At 41.3% G+C, this 21,372-nt stretch overlaps 1 protein-coding gene across 3 annotated transcripts in view; it reads right to left on the reverse strand.

Moving 5' to 3' along the window:
• The window catches only part of LOC126322042 (lysine--tRNA ligase), a 74,287-nt gene that overhangs the window by 49,156 nt on the left and 3,759 nt on the right, over window positions 1–21,372 (reverse strand). For all 3 annotated transcript variants that reach the window (XM_049994253.1, XM_049994252.1, XM_049994254.1), the window contains exons 3-5: window positions 14,620–14,785; window positions 11,870–12,150; window positions 10,157–10,402 (exon numbers count right to left, since the gene is read on the reverse strand). In XM_049994253.1, coding sequence (XP_049850210.1) covers window positions 10,157–10,402; window positions 11,870–12,150; window positions 14,620–14,785 — 693 coding nt within the window. The remainder of the gene's footprint in view (window positions 1–10,156; window positions 10,403–11,869; window positions 12,151–14,619; window positions 14,786–21,372) is intronic.

A 21,372-nucleotide genomic window follows, 5' to 3' on the forward strand; every position in this document is an offset into this window, starting at 1 on the left:
GTGGAGTGCACATGGGGGTTTTTTAGGTTAGAGAACTCCCTCCCTAGGCCCGACAAGACGCCTCCTGAGACGCGGCAAGGTAGGAGTAGGCAAAATGCAACAGGGAATAACAATATTAATGTGCTAATAGTAAACTGCAGGAGCGTCTATAGAAAGGTCCCAGAACTGCTCTCATTAATAAACGGTCACAACGCCCATATAGTACTAGGGACAGAAAGTTGGCTGAAACCAGATGTAAACAGTAATGAAATCCTAAACTCAGATTGGAATGTATACCGCAAAGATAGGCTGGACAGTGAAGGGGGAGGCTTGTGTATAGCGATAAGAAGTGTAATAGTATCGAAGGAAATTCACTGAGAACCGAATTGTGAAATGATTTGGGTGAAGGTCACAGTTAAAGCAGGCTTAGACATGGTAATTGGATGTCTCTATAGGCCCCCGGGCTCAGCAGCTGTTGTGGCTGAGCACCTGAAGATCAATTTGGAAAATATTTCGAGTAGATTTCCCCACCATGTTATAGTTCTGGGTGGAGATTTTAATTTGCGGGATATAGACTGGGAGACTCAAACGTTCATAACGAGTGGCAGGGAAAAAGAATCCAGTGAAATTTTTTTAAGTGCGTTATCTGAAAACTACCTTGAGCAGTTAAACAGAGAACCGACTCGTGGCGATAACATATTAGACCTTCTGGTGACAAACAGACCCGAACTATTTGAATCAGTTAATGCAGAACAGGGAATCAGCGATCATAAAACGGTTACTGCATCGATGATTTCAGCCGTAAATAGAAATATTAAAAAAGGTAGGATGATTTTTCTGTTTAGCAAAAGTGACAAAAAGCAGATTTCAGAGTACTTGATGGCTCAACACAAAAGTTTTGTCTCAAGTACAGATAGTGTTGAGGATCAGTGGACAAAGTTCAAAACCATCGTACAATATGCGTTAGATGAGTATGTGACAAGCAAGATCGTAAGAGATGGAAAAGAGCCACCGTGGTACAACAACCGAGTTAGAAAACTGCTGCGGAAGCAAAGGGAACTTCACAGCAAACATAAACATAAACATAGCCAAAGCCTTGCAGACAAACAAAAATTACGCGAAGGGAAATTTAGTGTGAGGAGGGCTATACGAGAGGCGTTCAATGAATTCGAAAGTAAAGTTCTATGTACTACTTGGCAGAAAATCCTAAGAAATTTTGGTCCTATGTCAAAGCGGTAGATGGATCAAAACAAAATGTCGAGACACTCTGTGACCAAAATGGTACTGAAACAGAGGATGACAGACTAAAGGCCGAAATACTAAATGTCTTCTTCCAAAGCTGTTTCACAGAGGAAGACTGCACTGTAGTTCCTTCTCTAGATTTTCGCACAGATGACAAAATGGTAGATATCAAAATAGACGACTGAGGGATAGAGAAAGAATTAAAATCGCTCAAAAGAGGGAAGGCCGCTGGACCTGATGGGATACCAGTTCGATTTTACACAGAGTACGCAAAGGAACTTGCCCCCCTTCTTGCAGCGGTGTACCGTAGGCCTCTAGAAGAGCGAAGCGTTCCAAAGGATTGGAAAAGGGCACAGGTCATCCCCGTTTTCAAGAAGGGACGTCGAACAGATGTGCAGAACTATTGACCTATATCTCTAATGTCGATCAGTTGTAGAATTTTGGAACACGTATTATGTTCGAGTATAATGACTTTTCTGGAGACTAGAAATCTACTCTGTAGGAATCAGCATGGGTTTTGAAAAAGACGGTCATGTGAAACCCAGCTCGCGCTATTCGTCCACGAGACTCAAGAGGGCCATAGACACGGGTTCACAGGTAGATGCCGTGTTTCTTGACTTCCGCAAGGCGTTTGACACAGTTCTCCACAGTTGTTTAATGAACAAAGAGCATACGGACTATCGGACCAATTGTGTGATTGGATTGAGGAGTTCCTAGATAACAGAACACAGCATGTCATTCCCAATGGAGAGAAGTCTTCCGAAGTAAAGTGATTTAAGGTGTGTCGCAGGGGAGTGTCATAGGACCGTTGCTATTCACAATATACATAAATGACCTGGTGGATGACATCGGAAGTTCACTGAGGCTTTCTGCAGATGATGCTGTGGTGTATTGAGAGGTTGTAACAATGGAAAATTGTACTGAAATGCAGGAGGATCTGCAGCGAATTGATGCATGGTGCAGGGAATGGCAATTGAATTTCAATGTAGACAAGTGTAATGTGCTGCGAATACAAAGAAAGTTAGATCCCTTATCATTTAGCTACAAAATAGCAGGTCAGCAACTGGAAGCAGTTAATTCCATAAATTATCAGGGAGTACGCATTAGGAGTAATTTAAAATGGAATGATCATATAAAGTTGATCGTCGGTAAAGCAAATGCCAGACTGAGATTCATTGGAAGAATCCTAAGGAAATGCAATCCGAAAACAAAGGAAGTAGGTTACAGTACGCTTGTTCGCCCACTGCTCGAATACTGCTCCGTACCAGATAGGCTTGATAGAGGAGATAGAGAAGATCCAACAGAGAGCAGTGCGCTTCGTTACAGGATAATTTAGTAATCGCGAAAGCGTTACGGAGATGATAGATAAACTGCAGTGGAAGACTGTGCAGGAGAGACGCTCAGTAGCTCGGTACGGGCTTTTGTTAAAGTTTCGAGAACATACCTTCACCGAAGAGTCAAGCAGTATATTGCTCCCTCCTACGTATATCTCGCGAAGAGACCACGAGGATAAAATCAGTGAGATTAGAGCCCACACAGAAGCATACCGACAAGCCTTCTTTCCACGAACAATACGAGACTGGAATAGAAGGGAGAACTGATAGAGGTACTCAGGGTACCCTCCGCCACACACCGTCAGGTGGCTTGCAGAGTATGGATGTAGATGTAGTTGTAGACTCATAGGAACCACTTCTAGTCACTGGTAGAAAAACATCCAAGACACAGCATCTGTCATATTGAGGTAAAAACATGCTTGCGTATTGGGCCTACTTAGTAGTTTTTTAGCGAAGACTTCAAATGTATGAATAGCAACACTTAAAATTTAAGAATGCTTATGAAATTAAAAGCAGAAATATGAAACAAAATTTTATTAGGCTTTTAACACAAATTTTATGAAATGTTTAAAATATAAATTAGATAATTCCTTATTGCTCAGTTCTTCATAAACCACATCACACTTTCTGTTTGTGTCAGTTGCCTGTCATTTTTCGAAAGCCAGTCCATGTACCCATGTACAAATGTTTAAGCTCGACCCTATTACGGTTTATTCAAAGAGATACCAAGTGGTTGTGAACTGACAGCATCCCGCCTGGAATTACTGCCAAGTCCACTTTGCTTTCTACTAATTTTCTTTTTAGTGCAGGTGTCGTATGGCCTGTGTACAAAAATAACACCAGCAGATGGCGTAAACCAAGCATTGCGCCAGTGTGACAATTCCACACGAGCCCAATCCATTCCAGTACCGTGTCCTAAGTACCACCCAGTTTCATTTGCTCATGCAATTACAGATTTTGGAAACACTTCTGACAGCAGTTAAGCCTTTCGCTTGAAAACTGTGAAAGGGATAATTTATGTCCATTTTCTGTGCAAGCGAGCTGATGGGCACCTGCTGTTTGTCCATATGGGAGGACAGAAGGCAAAGACTGCATTCCACCAATCCCACAATACCTGTAACACTGCGGCAACAGCCTGACATTGCCAAACTTTCATCCCCAACAACACAACACTTTCTGCTTGCACCGAGTTTGAGTATCAAACAACTTGTTGTCCTATTTTTTGTCACACCCTGTTATTTGTTTGTTGCCATTTTTACTGTTGCAGGAACTATTATTTTATTTGTTGTTACTGTTGTTCGATACTGAACAATGTCGGAAACAGCTTTCTTAAATGTTACGAGTCAAAAAGCTCTGTGTTGTTCTCTTGGCAAGGGGACTGCTGCACAATATCAGTCTACAAAAATGGTTTGCATGTTACAGGGCCACTTTGAGACTGAAAAACTTCATGGTGGCCAGGTGCTCCCCATTAACAATTTACTCGAGAGAACAGCTACAGCTCTAAACACAAACAAAAATGCTATTGTGAAGAATGGCAAGTAAATTTTTGAGAAATAAAAGGAAGCTGGAAAAACATTGAAGCTTGAAATTTTTTCGGGAAAATGCTGTATGGGTAAAAGGATTACCAATGCACATTCATTTGTTGATTATGTGATTTGTTGTCATGTTTATAATTAATATAACAGAAAGGAATATCCGACACCCAGAAAGGGATTGTATTTTCAGTCGTTACTGACTCTTCATCAGTACACCCATCACCCAAAACACCTGAAGATGCTTTAAGTGTCAACATTTTGAATTTCATCATGTTTGTGGCTGCTTTGCCAGAATGTTTGTGGCTGATTTGCCAGATTACACTGAGGTTTTTTGTTTGTATTCTTGCTAGGTTGATTTGCTTTGCGTTGCTGTAATTTTGGCGAAGGTGGAGTTTGTTCCCTAATGTTGGTGTGTTATACATTGTTGCTGCATGTTGAGAACAGTATGATCCAGATTTCCTGTGCCCCAAAGGTAAGCTGGAATAGTTTTTCTTCAAGGTAGTCACAGTATTACATGATCTAGTATTTTGCTGTAGATACTTCTGTGGCCATAAGCAGTTGATGAAGAGCGACAATATAGCTGCATGCCGATACTGATTTTTAAGAGAGATCTGTGGCATGAAAAATGAAGTAGTAGTGTGGATTAATGAGATGTGGGTCATTCTGGTCATGTTGTCACACATGGCTGGGCAAATGACACAACAAACGGAACAATGGCAATGGCAGAGGGTACAGATCTGAATGTCTCTCGAATGGTCTCCTGCTTTTTAAATCACAGGAGACAGGAAATTATCATGAATAAATGAACCACACTGTGTTTACAAAGTGGTTCGTAGGATTGCTAATTCAAAATCTGGCTATTGTTCTAGATGCTACTGTTTTTGTTGTTGTTGACTAGGCACTTACCATGGCAAAGAAACAGGAGGAAATGACTGACTGGCAAAAACATATGGGCTTACAATCGCTAGGCTTCCACTTCACCACTGTCATTTCAACCCGAGTGTTAATATGCATCCAATTTTAATTTGCCAAAAATAATAATAAATTTGCCCTTTCTGTAGTCTAAGCACTCATGAAACAAGCTGTTAGGAATATTGTCTGTCAAGACTGGAAGGAGGTCAACAAACTTTCAGAGAGCATTAAAGAACGGAGCTGTTTTGGAAAATGTAGTGGAGGAGAAGATTCTTTCTTTAAATAACAACAGTGTCAGTCATAGTGATACTACAAGCATCTGTCTAGCGACGAGAGTGATGTCAGTGGAGTTTTTTCTCTTTATCACCATAGAAATGGAGTACAGACAGATTCAGCTGTATGTTTGAAGTGTGCAACAGCTACATAACAAAATAACATTTTTGTAAGCTCTGAAATTTTAACTAACTGCAAATGAAGCCTTTCTCAAGAATTCTGTCCATACTGTACAAAATAAATTTTACAAAAAAGGATAGTTGCTACTCACAATATAGCGGACATGCTGAATCACAGACTGGCACAACAAAAAGAATTTCAGTCAGTAAGCTATCAAAAAACACACACACACACACACACACACACACACACACACACACACACGTGACCAGAATCTCTGGCTGCTGATCATGCGTGTGTGTGTGTTGTCTATTTCCTATAAAGGCATTGTTGGCAGTTGCACTACTGAAATAATGTCTTTTTTTATACCACTTTTGATCTTTCTCCCAATACTGGTTGCCATTTTTATGACACATTTTCTCAATGTGATACAAATGAATAAATCTTATACTTTTGTCATGTTACAAATAAATATGATGGATCAAAAATGTTAATAACAGGTTAATTATCAACCAAGCAATTTGTTTCTTTTTACGATACCATATAGGTGACCGCTTAGTACGAAGCACACCACTGAGGGACATATTTAACTGAAATTATGTCATGTTAGATAACTCAGAGTGAGTTCTGAATTGGAGTAGATGAAAATTTGATGTATTTTCAAGATTTCATTCTTTTAATAGGTTTACATAACTTCAATAACAAAAAAGTTTCTTGGATGTCGAAAAATCGGCAACACCATCAGACAATGCATTTTTGTAAACTGTCTACATACAGTCTAATTTGTTGCCACAAATAAAAACTAAAGTGAAAGCATACTGCAGCTCTTCCAGAACACAATGATGCAAGTTCCGTATTTATAAAATGAGTAGTTTGAGAGTTCAAGCAAACTGAATGACATGTCAGATTATGTGGGAGATCTGTACAGGGGGTGGCAATTCTGCTCGGCATCTCCATGTGCTGTTGGTGAAGTGTTAATCCTAAAGTAATTTTGAACAAACAGACTGAAGAACATTGCATAGATTGCATGACAGACAAAGACCACTTCTGGAGGGTTGGGAAGATTGTAGATACGATGTTCCTCAATTCCAAATATCATGCTAAACAGTCAAAGAGCTGGCAAAGGGTAGGGTTTAGTTGTTCCAGTCCAGTACAATGTTAGGTCATGAAAGGGGTTCTCTTTTGCAGCTGGTTCTTAGGGGTGGTCAGACTACAGGTGAGTGAGGAATGGCGCTGGTAATCTGTCATTGAACTAGGCCTGGGTGATAGCCTGTCTGTGAAGGACTTAGTAAGAACTTCAACATCGTGGATTTTTTGCCCACTTGTGGTCACTCACTACGGGAGTGAATTTTTTTTGTATGGAAGCAAGGACGTAGCCAAAGGGAAGGGAAGGGAAGGGAAGGGTGTGGGGGGTGGGGGTAGAGGGAGGGAGGGATCCAGAGGGTCCAGCTCTCTCCCGTCACCTACATGAAATTACACACGACTTACTTGTAGTGTACTCAAATTGAAAGATTCATGGGACAATCAAAGTTTCAGTTAGAGGGCATTGGTGCAGTGTATATGTAACATAGTGCAACAATGATGCGGGTGTATGCCCACTGACATGTGGGCAATGGATCAGTGTGGCATTCATGTCTTTATGATGGGCATGGGGTAAACGAGGAAAGATTAATTATGGGGACATTATTACCAAACATGTCTAAACAGGACCAATGTGCTGTTATTCTTACTCTGGTTATGGAAGGACAAACATGGGTAGACATCCATTGGAGAATGCAGAAAGTATACGGTGAGGCAAGTCTGTTTGAAACCACCATTGTGGAATGGTGCAGTAAGGAACACAGCTGGCCCATGACACCACACATCCCATATTGCAAATGTCATAACGCAGGCATTACGTCAATTCAAGTGGAAGACATTTGAGCATCTGCTCTATAGTTCTGACCATTTTCAATGAGATTGTCAAACCTTCGTCCCTTAAAAAAGACGCAGAAGGGTCAACGTTTCCTGTCGGATGAGGATATGCAGCATGCAGTTAAAGACTTCTTCAAATAGCAGGACACAACATTTCACCAAATAGCTATCTTCAACCTGGTGTCTCAGTAGAATGATTGCCTCAATGCCCATGGGGATTCTACCTGAATGGCACACCAACTGGGGACTGTACATACTTTCAAATCGAAGGTTTTTAATGTCCTTGTATTTTCATGTTCAATCATACGACAAAAAAGGAATACTCACTATTGACAGTTAACAAGGCTATCAACAGGCTTAAATATCTTTATACTGATAGGACTATAAGCTATTACCTATCCCTACTTTAACTAAGACCAACCATTGTAAATTGATGACTATACTTGAATCCAGTAGTTGTTTTGTTAATCAGTGCAGCTCTTACTTGAAGTTTAATTTAATGTAAGTACTGCTGTTAACTGTTTTTAACGGTGTGCTGTTATAATAGTTTATAATTATGGGTAAGTTTGTAACAAGAAAGAAGAGGAAAACCGATTTTGATTAATCCATTAGCGTTATTGTAGGTTAAAAATATGTACACACTACAATAATAACATTAATTACATTACCATAACAACTTACTGTTGACACTGGAGTAGTCATTTAGAGACAGGTAGAACTCTGGGGTTGCAATATTTCAGCATTTCACAAGGCAGTGGTATGGTAAACATTGTTACAAACAACATTAAATACAATCAGTGTATAAAAACACACTTGGATTTACTCAACAAAAATTTCACCTATAAGGCAATGCATTCCCTAAAAAAAAAAAAAAAAAAAACCTCAAAATTTTAGCAATAGCTTAAATGGTAAAGGTCATCCAGGTGGTACTCAGTTATCAAAACCAGTTCAGATACTGAACACTGGGTACGGGTTTGTGGAGAGCACAAGTGTTATGTGATGACATTAAATTCTATAGTTTGCTTGTTTCTTACAGATTCTTTTAGTGGGCTGCCTGAAGTTGTCCGAGCTGACTGCACCCTGCACGCCCCCCCCCCCCCCCCTTCAACTTTCGCCCAGAATATACTTATTTTCTTGTAATATAACTTAGGCTACGAATTTCCTACACAATTTTTTGTTGGGATGCTTTTTTTATTTTATTTGAAAACAATTTACAATGACTAGTTTTTCCAAATTCTCCACCAAGAGGTATTGCTCTGCGCCTTGAAATGCTGAGCTAGCAATCCTTGTATTCGGAAGACAAGGTAGCTTGTCGTGAAGGGGAATAAAAGGAGGCTTAGAATATTGTTGATGTACCGCTATGCTGTACAGGTACCGCAGATGACAACCAAAGGGGTCCTGCTGTAGAAAGAAAAGGCACCCCAGATCATCACTCCTGGCCGCCGGGTTGAAAGGTGGGTGACAGTCAGTATGGTATTTCAACTTCATCCACTTCTTCAGACATCTCTTCAGCCTGGAATGCCATTTACTGGGGTAGAATTGTCTTCAGTGATGAGTCTCACTTTGAACTGAGCTCTGATGACCAGCAAAGTCTTGTCTGGGGATGCCCCAGACAGCGGTGGGACACCAACATGACTGTCACCCACCATAAGGCCCAACAAGCAGGAGTGATGGTCTGTGGAGCCATTTCATTTCATAGTAGAACCCCTTTGGTTGTCACCGCAGCAGTCTCACAGCACAGCAGTGTATTGAAGATTTTCTTACACCTGCTTTTTGCTCTTCATGGCAAGCCATCTTGAGCCTACATTTCAGCGGGGATATTTTAATCGATGTATTTGGGTGAAAGACGTTTTTTCGATTACGAAACTAAATCACGATTTCATGGCAGCTCGAGTGTGAAGATCTGTGAATTTGTTTGCAACTGCCTGTATGCCGACAATTTGCACCAGATAAAAATCATATTTTGCCTTCAGTGTGTCAAAAAATAATTAAATGATACTGAAAACTTAAGAAATATAAAACTAAATAACACACTGTGCAACTGCACTATCATTTAAATGCAGTGCATTTATAGTTTCCCCCTTCTCAATCTCAGACAGCGTGCTGTAGTGGTGGGGGAAACATGCAGTGAGGCTAAACACTATGACACTCATGGCAATGCACAGTTCATGAGCCATGTTCTTGGACGCCCCTGTTCTGGATTATCTATAAACACAGTGGCCTGTAAGGATGCCAAATGATTGCCCTTGGCCACGCAGCAAATTTGTTTGCATATTTTCCACTCAAAGGAGAAGTAGTTATGAGTGAGGATGTGGTTTGTTACATTTATAGAATGAGATGACAGGTTTGGAGTGGAAAGGATGCTGTGGGAGGTAGTATCTGACAGCTGCATGGTCATGAGCGTAAGGGATCTTGGTGTATGAGGAGGTGGCAGTAACAGTAAAGAGTATGGATCCAGGTGATTATGGGGTGAAGATGGTTGACAGACAATGAAGGAAGTGGTTTGTGTCTGGGAGTCTAGAACACAGGCAGCTGGTTGGATGGAGGTGTTTGTCAACAAGAGTCATAATTCTTTTAATGGATTACAGTAACCAACTACAATGAGGTGTCCATGATTGTTGAGTTTGTGGATTTTGGAAATGAGTGATCAAGTGGAAGCTGTTTTGGAGTTCATTTTCATAGTTGTGTCATCAATAATTAATATTACAAAATATAGGGCATTTCATGTTTCTGCATTGGAGATGACCATAACAGTACTAGAAGGATAATCTTTACAATGGAATAAAGTAAAAGTTTGCACAGAAAACAAATTTTTCCAATCTATTTTTCTGTGTTGTTACCTCTTACCTTCAGGTAAAGCTCAGGTGCAATTCTCATGTACAGGTCCATATTTAGTTCATTATGATGTGTAACAAATGGCTTAGCTGTTGCACCACCAGCAATCATATTCATCATTGGAGTTTCTACTTCTAGAAATCCTAAATTATCTAAAAATCTCCTCACATATGAAATAATTTGTGCTCGTACATGAAACTTCTGACGTACTTTTTCATTCAGAATCAGATCAAGATACCTCTGGCGAAACCTAGTTTCCTGTTAAAAAGAAAAACAAGTTATGAGAAACATGCAAGTCTGAACTCAAGAATTAGATTTTACTAACACTGAGTACAGGACAGCTGTTCTGAAAAAAAGAAAATTTACACACACAGTGCAACAACCAATTGAGCATATAGAAGTTTTGTGAAAGAAGCAGCACTTTTTTTCATGTGGTCAATATTTTCTATAATTTTCTTTTGTTAAAGATGTCCTACATGTTGTAGCACGTGTTCTTTTTATTGTCATATTTGCATTTGAAAGCCTGAATACGAAAAATAGAATGTTTTGTTTTTGGAGTCTCCTTTAAATATAGAGGAGGAAGAGGAAGTGGGATTTTAATACCTATCAACACACTGGTCACGAGTTTCTCAGCTAAATTATTTCAGAACTTGCCTCAGGTAAGGTGCGAAACCTTCTCGATAATTGATGGATGGTAATTTGAACTTCATTCTTTCTTAGCACGAGTTTAGAGCCATAATCACTGTCACTTCATCCCAGTACAATCACATTAACGCTACACTCTTCCAACATTTGACTAGCATGCCAGTATCTTACAAAATATAAGTTATTTTTGCAGTCAAAAAGAAAAAGGGAATATGTATGGTTACGAGGCATGCATATGATGAGGGTAAGTGAATCACAACCCCCAGCACAAGTTAAATATAATCAAAGTAAGGACTCAATACAATTTAAGGAATACGACAAAAACATGAAAATCCTTGGTAAGCAAAAGATTGACAGTAATCTACAATAATGAAGGAGAGGGTTGGGCTGAAGGCTTAACATATTGCTGATACAGAGTTTGTTAGGTTAAGGAGTGTCAATTGACAAATGTGGGGAAATAATGAGTTATGGTCTTGCATAAGAAACTGACACAAAAGCAAGCTGACATGATTTACGACACGGACTGAGACTGGCTGTGGTCTCACTGGTAATTAAATAATGACATACTGACTGGAATAATTTGCTAAGGAGGCAGGGTGTTGGAAGAACAGGACGCCAATGCTGAATGCAGTAAAATGCACGAGTGTGAGAAAAATTGGGAAAGGAAGTTGGAGTACTAAAATAATAATAATAATAATAGTAATAATAATAATAATAATAATAATAATGTATGGAGATAGGGAGAGGGAGAGGGAGAGGAGGAGGAGGAGGAGGAGGAGGAGGAGGAGAAGAAGAAAGTCAACTATGATCACAAAAACCATGAGAAAAAGAAAAATCTTCAAGTAGAATGACCATACGGTGAGTGATATCCCTGCAGTTGATGGCATTTGGTGGCTATGTAAGCAGTTTACATTCCTAGTTTTAAAAAAAGCAATAAGTTTTAGTGACCTTTTCCTTTTTGCACAAATGGACACAGTGAAAATTAATGCATTACACACAAAATTTCATAACAATCTAGCCCCTTTAAGGGCTATATGCAATTTTCTATAATCATGTGAAAGCCATTTACTTTAGTCTCACCTTGTCCTTTAAACCAAAGTGTAGATGTGGCAGCATATGAAGACATGGGGACAACAGTTTAATTTGTTTTGGTATTATTGAGAGTTCACCCTTCTTGGTTTTACCTGGAGAGCCAACACAGCCAACAATATCACCACGTCTTATTTTACCTGTATCCTCAATGAACTTTTCTTCAGAGGAATACAATTTTGCATTTGCCATAACTTGAATTTTCACACCTTCCCCCCTCAGGTCATAGAATATTAACTTCGCTCCAGATTCTCTGATAGCATGAACACGCCCTGCAGGACAGAAAAAAAAGGTAGTGTTTTTGGAGAAATTGTCACAAATGTCACACCTTGGAGAAACTAAAATATATCTTAAGAATAAATGCTGAAGACTTCAACTGTCTAAAGTGACAGGCTGCAGGATATCCATAAACTAATATATATATATTATATATATATATAATTTCATTAGATCAAGTACACAATTTAAAAAAAAAAAAAAAAGGGGGGGGGGGGTGGGGCACTGAATTGCCATAGTACAGAGCACATCACTCATGACACATACTATGTCAGAGGTAAGGCCAGCAACTATCATGAGTTAAAAGTTCTGGGTTACTGTGGAATTTTCATTACATATGCAGATGTTAAAAGAAATTTTTTTATGTCCATATGTTCTTTCTCACAAACAGCAGATTGAAACAGATACTACAAAGCTACCAACTATCAAAAGGATACCAAATAAATCTCTTAGATAGCACAGCATAGAAAATACAACAAAACTAATAACAATAACTGAAGAGACCACACATTATTGTGTGTGTCACATTTTGGACAACTGTTCTAAAATAGTAAGCAACATTTTAAAAGTCACAAAGCATAAGACTCTGCTAATAAAAATATGTTACAAAATATATGGTCTTCAGAGCAAATATGAAAACACTGTTTTAGTTCCTGACAAGTTTTAACTGTGTCCAAATAGGTCTCAAATGCAAATACCTAAGTTTAACGAGCAACAATCTTCCAATTGAGAAACCGAAGTTTCAACCAGCAACCAACAGCTCCTAATTCCTTCTAAACTCCATGGAGCGCTCCCTACAACACAGTGAGTCCAGCACCCTCATGAAAATGAGTAGGTTTAGTATTTTAACCTCACTATGACCTCGTGGTTGTAAATGAGATGAAATTGGAGAGATTGAGGAACTTTGAAGTTAAAAAATATTGCAAAAGGTGTGTCTGGTAATATAATTAGAGAAGCACTGGATGCTCAAGGTAGTTATTATGGTCCAAGTCCCAGTTTAGCAAAAGTTCCCACTTGTCATTAATTGTCTAAATTTTTTGTTTGGTACAAGTTTGATGATACAGCCACATCTACGAGTTTGATTGCATCTTCACAATGGCCACAAGCTTTTGAGAATGGTCTCCCTGAATTAATTCTGTCAAGCTGATTGCAAGAAATGAGTTTTCAGTTTGTTACTACTCATCTCAGCACTTGTTTGATCGACTGAATGGGACGATTTTATTGGACTCACTAATTTCGCAAATAAGCACAGCTTCTTGATATTCTTAGCTAGCTCTACAGAAAAAGACTTTTTCCATTCTTTAACAGTTTTCAAATAGTTCTTTTTGGAGTCATTCTGGTTTCTTAACCTCGGTTTAGGAACAAAATTTTGATTTCTATTGTGCCTGTAATTTTTGTGCCTTTATTAACAGCTTTTTACTTTGTTATTAAATTACAATGGATTCTTATAATTCATAATTATTTTTAATACTAGCTTAAACAAGAAGAGTCTAATATGTCAATTTTGTTGAAGCTAAAATACTTACAGCCTCTTTGGAACTGTGTGTTTGGAATTAAACATATGTTTTGTTATTCATCAGAAGGCCTAAGATACTATTACGTTGAACGGGTTGTCTAGTCACTTACGATATCTTACAACTAAAGCATTAGAATTGATTCTCAATAAATCTATCTCAAGGTCCCCCTTTAGTAAACACGTGACAATCCCAGTCAATAATTGCAAACAAGGAAATCTATTAGAATGAGATTTTCACTCTGCAGTGGAGTATGTGCTGATATGAAACTTCCTGGCAGATTAAAACTGTGTGCCGGACCGAGACTCGAACTCGTGACCTTTGCCTTTCGCGTGCGAGTTCTTTACCTTTGAGCTACTCGAGCACAACTCGCACACCGTCTTCACAGCTTCAATTCTGTCAGTACCTCATCTCCTACCTTCCGAACTTCACAGAAGCTCTCCTACCTTGCAGAACTAGCGCTCCTGGAAGGATATTGCAGATACATTGCTTAGCCACAGCCTGGGGGATGTTTCCAGAATGAGATTTTCACTGGCAGAATTGAAGCTGCGAGGACGGGGCGTGAGTCGTGCTTGGGTAGCTCAAGTAGAGCACTTGCCTGTGAAAGGGAAAGGTCCCGAGTTTACATCTCAGTCCGATACACAGTTTTAACCTGTCAGGAAGTTTCAAGGAAATCTATTATTACAACAATCTCAATAACTTTGCCACAGGTTTCTCAGTTAACATTTCATGCTCTATCATCTTGATCATGAGAAAATGCTATGTGCCACATCTCATACTCTCCCTTCATACAATTTGGCAGTGCTATCTACATTCTTCTTTAACTACACTGTTGGCTTAACATTTGTCCACATTAGTTATGGCAATTAGATCATCTACGACAGTGGAGAAATGAATAAATGACTGTGCTATTCATTAATAAGTGGAATTAAAAGGGGGCAAAAAAATTACCTGCAACACTAAGTTCGATGTTCTCCAAGATTTCTCCATCATTAACACCACTGTATTTTTCTACAAACTCTTCTAAGGATATAGAAACATGAAATTTGTGGGGATATGGATGTTCATCACTTTGCTTCAATTGGGTAACAGCTTGTGTTCGTAAACGGAAGTATTCCTGGAAATTACATAGAAAAAAAACATTACACCAAGTTACATTTTTTCTAAACAACTACTAACAATAACTGGAAGAAAATCATGCTCAGTATTAAATAATGCATCAAATACAAGGCTGTGACAGAGTAATGTAAAGGAAATATAACACATGTGTTTCACATGTAATTTTAAGGCAAGGAGAAAACTTCTCTGTTATGCACACAGATGGCACTGGTATCAAAATTAGCTTTTACTTTGTTGGTACATGCGGTGCAAATATATTAAGTCTTGTATCATCTTTATAGAGAATATTAATATTTTTGTTACTGCGACTTCTCAAAGTAGAGTGTGTGTGTGTGTACTACACAGTCATCAGTCCCTCCGACCTTGGATTAACTAAAACGATAAAATCCCATATTAGAAGAGGGAACTACAATGTCCATGAAAAGATAAACTATTGACAGGGAAGAAAGGAAAAGAGCAGAAGAGGAGGTGAGGGAAAGAAAGTGAATAATGACAGCGGCCTGAAGCACAGGAGACAAGAGAGACCCTCAAGACATAACAGACCCCATAAGGAAAAGAGTGGGAAGGCAGAGGCTCGGGGTGAACCACCAAGCCCAGTAGAAGCCAATCCAGTTGGGGCAAAGGGGAGAGCAAAAGGGCCTGCCATCCCCTCTAATCATCGATAAGGTGGAAGGTCTCTCCATTAAATAATGTGATAAAAATCTCTATCAGGAATAAAATGTAAAACAAGATCTGCCACTGAGGCAGTGTCAGCCAACATCAGGGGTAGCGAGTCTGGGAAGCTAAAAGTCCATTGGAGGGTAGCTAAGTTGGGACAGTCCTATAAGAGGTGAGCCACAGTCAACATCAATCCACTATGACAGAGATGAGGGTCCTTACGACAGAGGAGATAACCGTGAGTCAGCCAATTATGGCCGATGTGGAGCTGGCATAGGACGACAGAGGCCTTACGAGAGGCCCGTAAGGAGGACCGCCATGGAGTTGTAGAATCCTTAATCACCCAGAGCCTGTTCGGTGAAGAAAGAGTGTGCCATTCTGCATCCCAAAGGTCCAAAATCTGATGACATATTGCCGAACGAAGGTCTATTTCCGGAATGCCAATAGCAAGAGATGGCCCAGTAGTAGCTAATTCAGCCAGTCGATCGGCAAGTTCATTGCCAGCTATTCAAACATGGCCTGAGGTCCAAATGAAAATCACTGAGCATTCATGTTGAGCAAGGAGAGAAATGGAGTCCTGGATAGCGATGACCAATGGGTGGCGAGGAAAGCACTGGGCGATAGCGTGCAAACCGCTTAATGACTCACTACAGGCAGTGTGCACAAGATGGCTACCAATTCTGCAGTAAAAACACTACAGCCATTTGGCAAGGAACGAAGTTCCGTGCGCCGCGCATAGGTGTAAGCAAAACCAGTGCAGCCAGCAACTATGGAGTCATCAGTACAGATCACTTCTGAGCCCTGAAAAGAACTGAGGAGACAGTATAACTGGTGGTGAAGAGTCATCGGAGGGACAGAAGACAGAACCCTGTGAATCGACTGAGAAATCAAGACAGAGCTGTGGCCGAGACACACACCACAGAGGGGTACGTGTATGAGCGGAGAAAAGAGGTGGTAAAGGGAATTGCTGGAGATCATAAAAGAGCGACTGAATGGGGACAGCCATGGTAATCCCACATTGTGGCCACCGCTGCGACAGGGTAATCTCTGTGTCTGGATAAAGGAGACCACAATTAGGGTGCAGCGAATGCAGAGCGCATAAGATATCAGCTGTTGTTGGCGCAAAACTCGCAGTGGTGGAATCCCCACCCCCAAGGAAAAGTATGGGGCTAGTCCAGAAGGCACCAGTTGCAAGACGGCCCCCACGGTGGTGGACGGGGTCTAGTATCTGCCGAAGGCGCCGCAGAACCACAGAGAGGACTCCTATAGTCTAAACGAGACTGGACCAATGCTTGATACCATCGCAGGAGAACAGTGCGGTCTGCACCCCAGGTAGTATTGCACAGACACCTAAGAACATTGAGATGGGACCAGCACGTCCTCTTCAGCTGGCAAAGATGAGAGTGCCATGTCAATTGGGCATCGAAGACCAGACATAAGAAGTGATGGGTGTCCACCACCTCGAGGGGCTGGTCATCGAGGAACAGTTCCGGAAGGGGATGGAATGTACGGCGACGGCAGAAATGCATGACACATGACTTGGCTGCCAAAAACTGAAAGCCATGGGAGAGAGTCCATGAGTGCGCTCAGCAGAGTGCCCCCTGTAGACAGCGTTCTGCAGCACCCATTACGGAGGAAGTGACGTAGATACAAAAATCGCCAGCATACAAAGAGAGGAACACCGTCGGTCATACAGCTGACACCAGACTATTAATGGATAAGAGAAAGAGACGGACACTCAACGCGGAACCCAATTTTCTTGCCGATGGGGAGTGCTGTAGGAGTAGCCAACTTTGACCTGAAAAGATCGACAAGAAAAGAAGTTATGGATAAAAATGGGCAGAGCGCCACAAAGGCCCCATTCGTGAAGGGTGGTGAGGATGTGGTGGAGCCAGGTGGTGTCATAGGCTTTATGCAGATCAAAGAAGATTGCAATGTGTTGCCGATGGGCAAAAGACGACCGGATAGCAAACTCCAAGTGGACCAAGTTATCCACCGTTAAGTGGCCACAGCGAAAACCACTTTGAGTTGATGACGAAAGGTCGCGTAATTCAAGGATCCAAAACAGCCACTGACTCACCATGCGTTGGAGGAGCTTGCAGAGGATGTTGGCTTTCCTGCCACTAGGAAGGAAAGACTTCCTCACTCAACAGACGGTTGTAGAGGGTCAGTATACTATGGTGGCCAGCTACCGATAAATGCTGGAGCATTTGGTTATGTATCCGATCCGGTCCATCAGCTGAGTTGGGACAAAGGGCGAGGGCACTGGCGAATTCCCACTCACTGAATGGGGCATTATAAGGCTCCGAGCAGTGAGAAACAAAAGACAAAGATAGTTGTTCTGAGCACTCTTTCAGGAGAAGGAACGTGGGTGGATACTGAGCTGATGCCGAAGCTTGAGCAAAGTGTTGAACGAAATTTTCTGCTGCAAAGTGAGGATCGGTAAAGACAACACCATGCACAGAAATTCCTGCAACCCCGGTGGGAGGATAGTGGCCAAAAATTTGCCTGAGTTTTGCCCAGACTTAGTGTGCTCCTATCACAGCTACATATCGTTCCTAACAAACCCGTTTCTAAAACTTGAATAGGTAGCGGGTCCAGGTGCAGAGTCGTTTAAAGACCAGAAGAAGAGCAGAAGAAGGGTGCCGCTTGAAGTGTTGAAGAGCACGGCAGGTTTTTTATGGCTGCAGCAATTTCCGGAGTCCGCCAAGCGACCATCTTCCGACAGAGAAAACCTGAGGAAGAAAGGACTGCTGAAACAGCTGCTGAAAGGATGGTAGCAGTCAAAGTCTTTGTAGATTCGTCAACACTGTCTTGTGGCAATACAGAGGGGAGAGGGGGCATGGGAGCAGAGGAGAAGGCTGCCCAGGACAGTAGTCGTACGACTACCCCAAAGAGGGTTGTGGGCATTGAAGTCCCCTAGTAGCAGGAAGGGAGAAGGGAGTTGTTGAAGAAGGGTGGTAGGGCAAGGGATGGGTGGCCTGTTAGGTGGGAGGTAGAGATTACAGATTGTGATTGGAGTGGTCAGATGTACCCTGACAGCAATGGCTTCCACACTGGTATAGAGGGGAACCCATTTACTGACAATGTCTTTGCAGACCAAGGTGCAAACACCAGAAGCCTGCAAGGGGCCAGTTCGGTTCTAACAGAAAGCGTGGAAACCATGAAGGGCGGGTGAGTAAGAATTGACAAAATGGGTCTCCTGGAGTGCAATACAAGCAGCAGAGTAGAAGGAAAGAAGGGGCTGCAACTCTGGAAGGTGATTCAAATATCCATTACAGTTCCATTGGAGGATTCTCAAGCCAGAGTCCAAATGAGAAGTGAACAGACCAGAGTCGGTCACGCTGTCGAGTCACCATCATCACCGATAAGGATGGGGTAATATCCATGTAGGTGGGGTCAGACTCTGTTGGTTCATTGACTGGAGGAGGGAAAGACTGCACCTCAGGGGCCACCAGAGCGGCCTCGTCTTTGTTGTTGTGTTTCTACGTCTTCTCCTGTGAAGGAAGAGAAGTGCAGACTTCAGCAAGGATGGGCACGGAATTACACCGGGCAATCTTGGCGCCCACCGGCCACGGATCACGTTGCCGATGTGGAGCGGCAGATCGCCTTTTGGGGGTGCCGAGAAGAGGCATCCCATGAGGGAGCTCCAGTACCAGCGGCCGCTGAAGGAGGGGAGCACTTCTCTGGTGGGGGAAGGGGAACAGCACCCAAAGGGGTGGGTATGGGTACTGATGGGGAGGGGGAGTGGGAGAGGGAGGAAGAGGCGGCTGAAGGCATGGGGCAAATGGGATGGGGCTGTGAAGAGGAGGGGGAATGGATGTAACTGAAGCAAAAGTAGAAGTCAATAGACATGGGATGGAGCCGGTCATACTTTTGACGAGCCTCAGTGTACATGAGGCGAACTAAGATTTTGTACTCTTGAATACTCCTTTCTTTCGCAAACACCGGGCATGCAGGCGAGTGTGGAGAATGCTGTCCATGACAATTTACACACAATGGTGGGGCGGCACAGGCACAGGTTACTACCACTGTTGTTTTGTCTTCCTGTGTCAATCAATCAATCATTCAATCAATGGGGCTTTCCCATCAGTGACAGTTTACCTTATCTTTCACCCTACCTTTGAGTCGAGGTGAAGTGAGGGAAAAATTGGATGTGACACTTGCTGCTTCTTTGAGACAGACTACGAAATCTGTAGTGACAGGAACTAGTACGTTTGATGATCTGCAGCTTGTAAGTACTTATTAAAAAGGCATGATGCTGCACAACATCAACTGCAAGTAAATATTTCATTGCCATCGAAGCATAGAGTTCATTGTCAGTGGCCTATGTTAGGCATGTACATATCAAATGACGTGTGTCAATTATAAAATCTCTGCATTTCATGGGTCATCATTTGTACATGTTACAGCTGTCGAATGTTCACAATTCCTGGTCGCACTGGATATTACTGTCATGGAATAGAAATATGGAACAGTAACAGTAGCATCCAATGTGAGCAGGAAGTAGGTCTATTCAGCATTTAATAGCTCCAACATTTATGCATGACGACTTGGGTACTGCAGAGATCCACATTAGTTTTTATATCACAGTCATCTTACAACTGACATTCACATTATTTAATATGAGAGTACGTAATACAGTGAAACCCCTACTTTACGTTTTCGTGTGGTCCAGACTTAAAAACTCAAATTTGAGGAAAGTGAAGAATTGAGGAAAATGTTAATACCCCCAAAACATAATCAAAATCACATGTAATTGGCACACACAATTACAAAACATGTTTTTAAGAGATCATCCTTTGTGCTCACCCAGAAAAAAAGCAAAAAATGATGAACATGTTGACTTAAATGAAGAACAAAAAACATAACAGCAGCTAAGTGGTTAAACCATAAGTATAAATGTGGACATCTGCTTAATATCGTACTTTATCACGATTGCTATTATTATTTAATGCTTTTCTTAAGAGACAAACTTCGTACACTCACCACTGTTGAGTGCTTGGTGAGAGAAACACATGAAAAAATGAGTTTACTTCCCCAGTTAATGTTACAAGCCCATTATAAGTCTGCTCAGTGAATTTCTGTACACTGTGCCAAATGTAAATTTGAAAGGAAGCTCAGGTGCTACAGTTTTGTTTCATGCCCTCTACCACAATTTCCAATCTTTACTGTCTACAGTGTTTGGTGCAAAGTATATATATGAGTAGGGTATGTAGTTGTTGAAACTGTATCAAGTCAGATTTCCACACGAAAGTCTTTAAAATGTGCTATGGCAAAACCCTTGTTCTATTTCCAAGTGACATCTCTGTCATAACAATCTGCAAGGAAATCATATTTTCAGCACTTCACAAAATGCTTTCACCCCTACTTGCACTCCCATCACTGGAGGGCCACTTCCCACTCTCCACAGATCCAGTAGGTGAGCTCATTACGTTTGTTAGTGTGGTCTGGGGGCTGTGCAGGCTTTTGGGTAACTTAACTAGTCGCCAGCCAATAAGGGCTCACTAGCTGGAAATAGGCTAAATTTCCTCGATTATGAGTGAGCATATTTTCTGAGACTCAGTGTCTGAATTTAAAAGGTTGACAATTTATACTGTTGCTGAACATAGTACATCGCAAATACATGCAAAAAGTAGAGACTGAGTTATAAGTGGCACAACAAAAGGTAATGGCTGGGCCCCTTCATCACATATTGGCTAGGTTTTGGAACACTTCGCATCGACTGTCTTGTCATTACTGCTGGAACTTAGTGGTAATTGTACCGTAACTGCGCAGTGAAGCTAAATGTTGCAAGTTGTGTTGGCAACATCGATTGTGGATTACGTCAGCACTTCCTCTCTCACATCTCCCCTCTCCACAACAGCCTAAAATATTCCCTTAATTCCATCCATTTTGAGCCACTTATAACTTGTTCAGTCACATCAA

Source organism: Schistocerca gregaria, chromosome 2 (genome assembly GCF_023897955.1).
Source record: "Schistocerca gregaria isolate iqSchGreg1 chromosome 2, iqSchGreg1.2, whole genome shotgun sequence".
Taxonomy (NCBI): domain Eukaryota; kingdom Metazoa; phylum Arthropoda; class Insecta; order Orthoptera; family Acrididae; genus Schistocerca; species Schistocerca gregaria.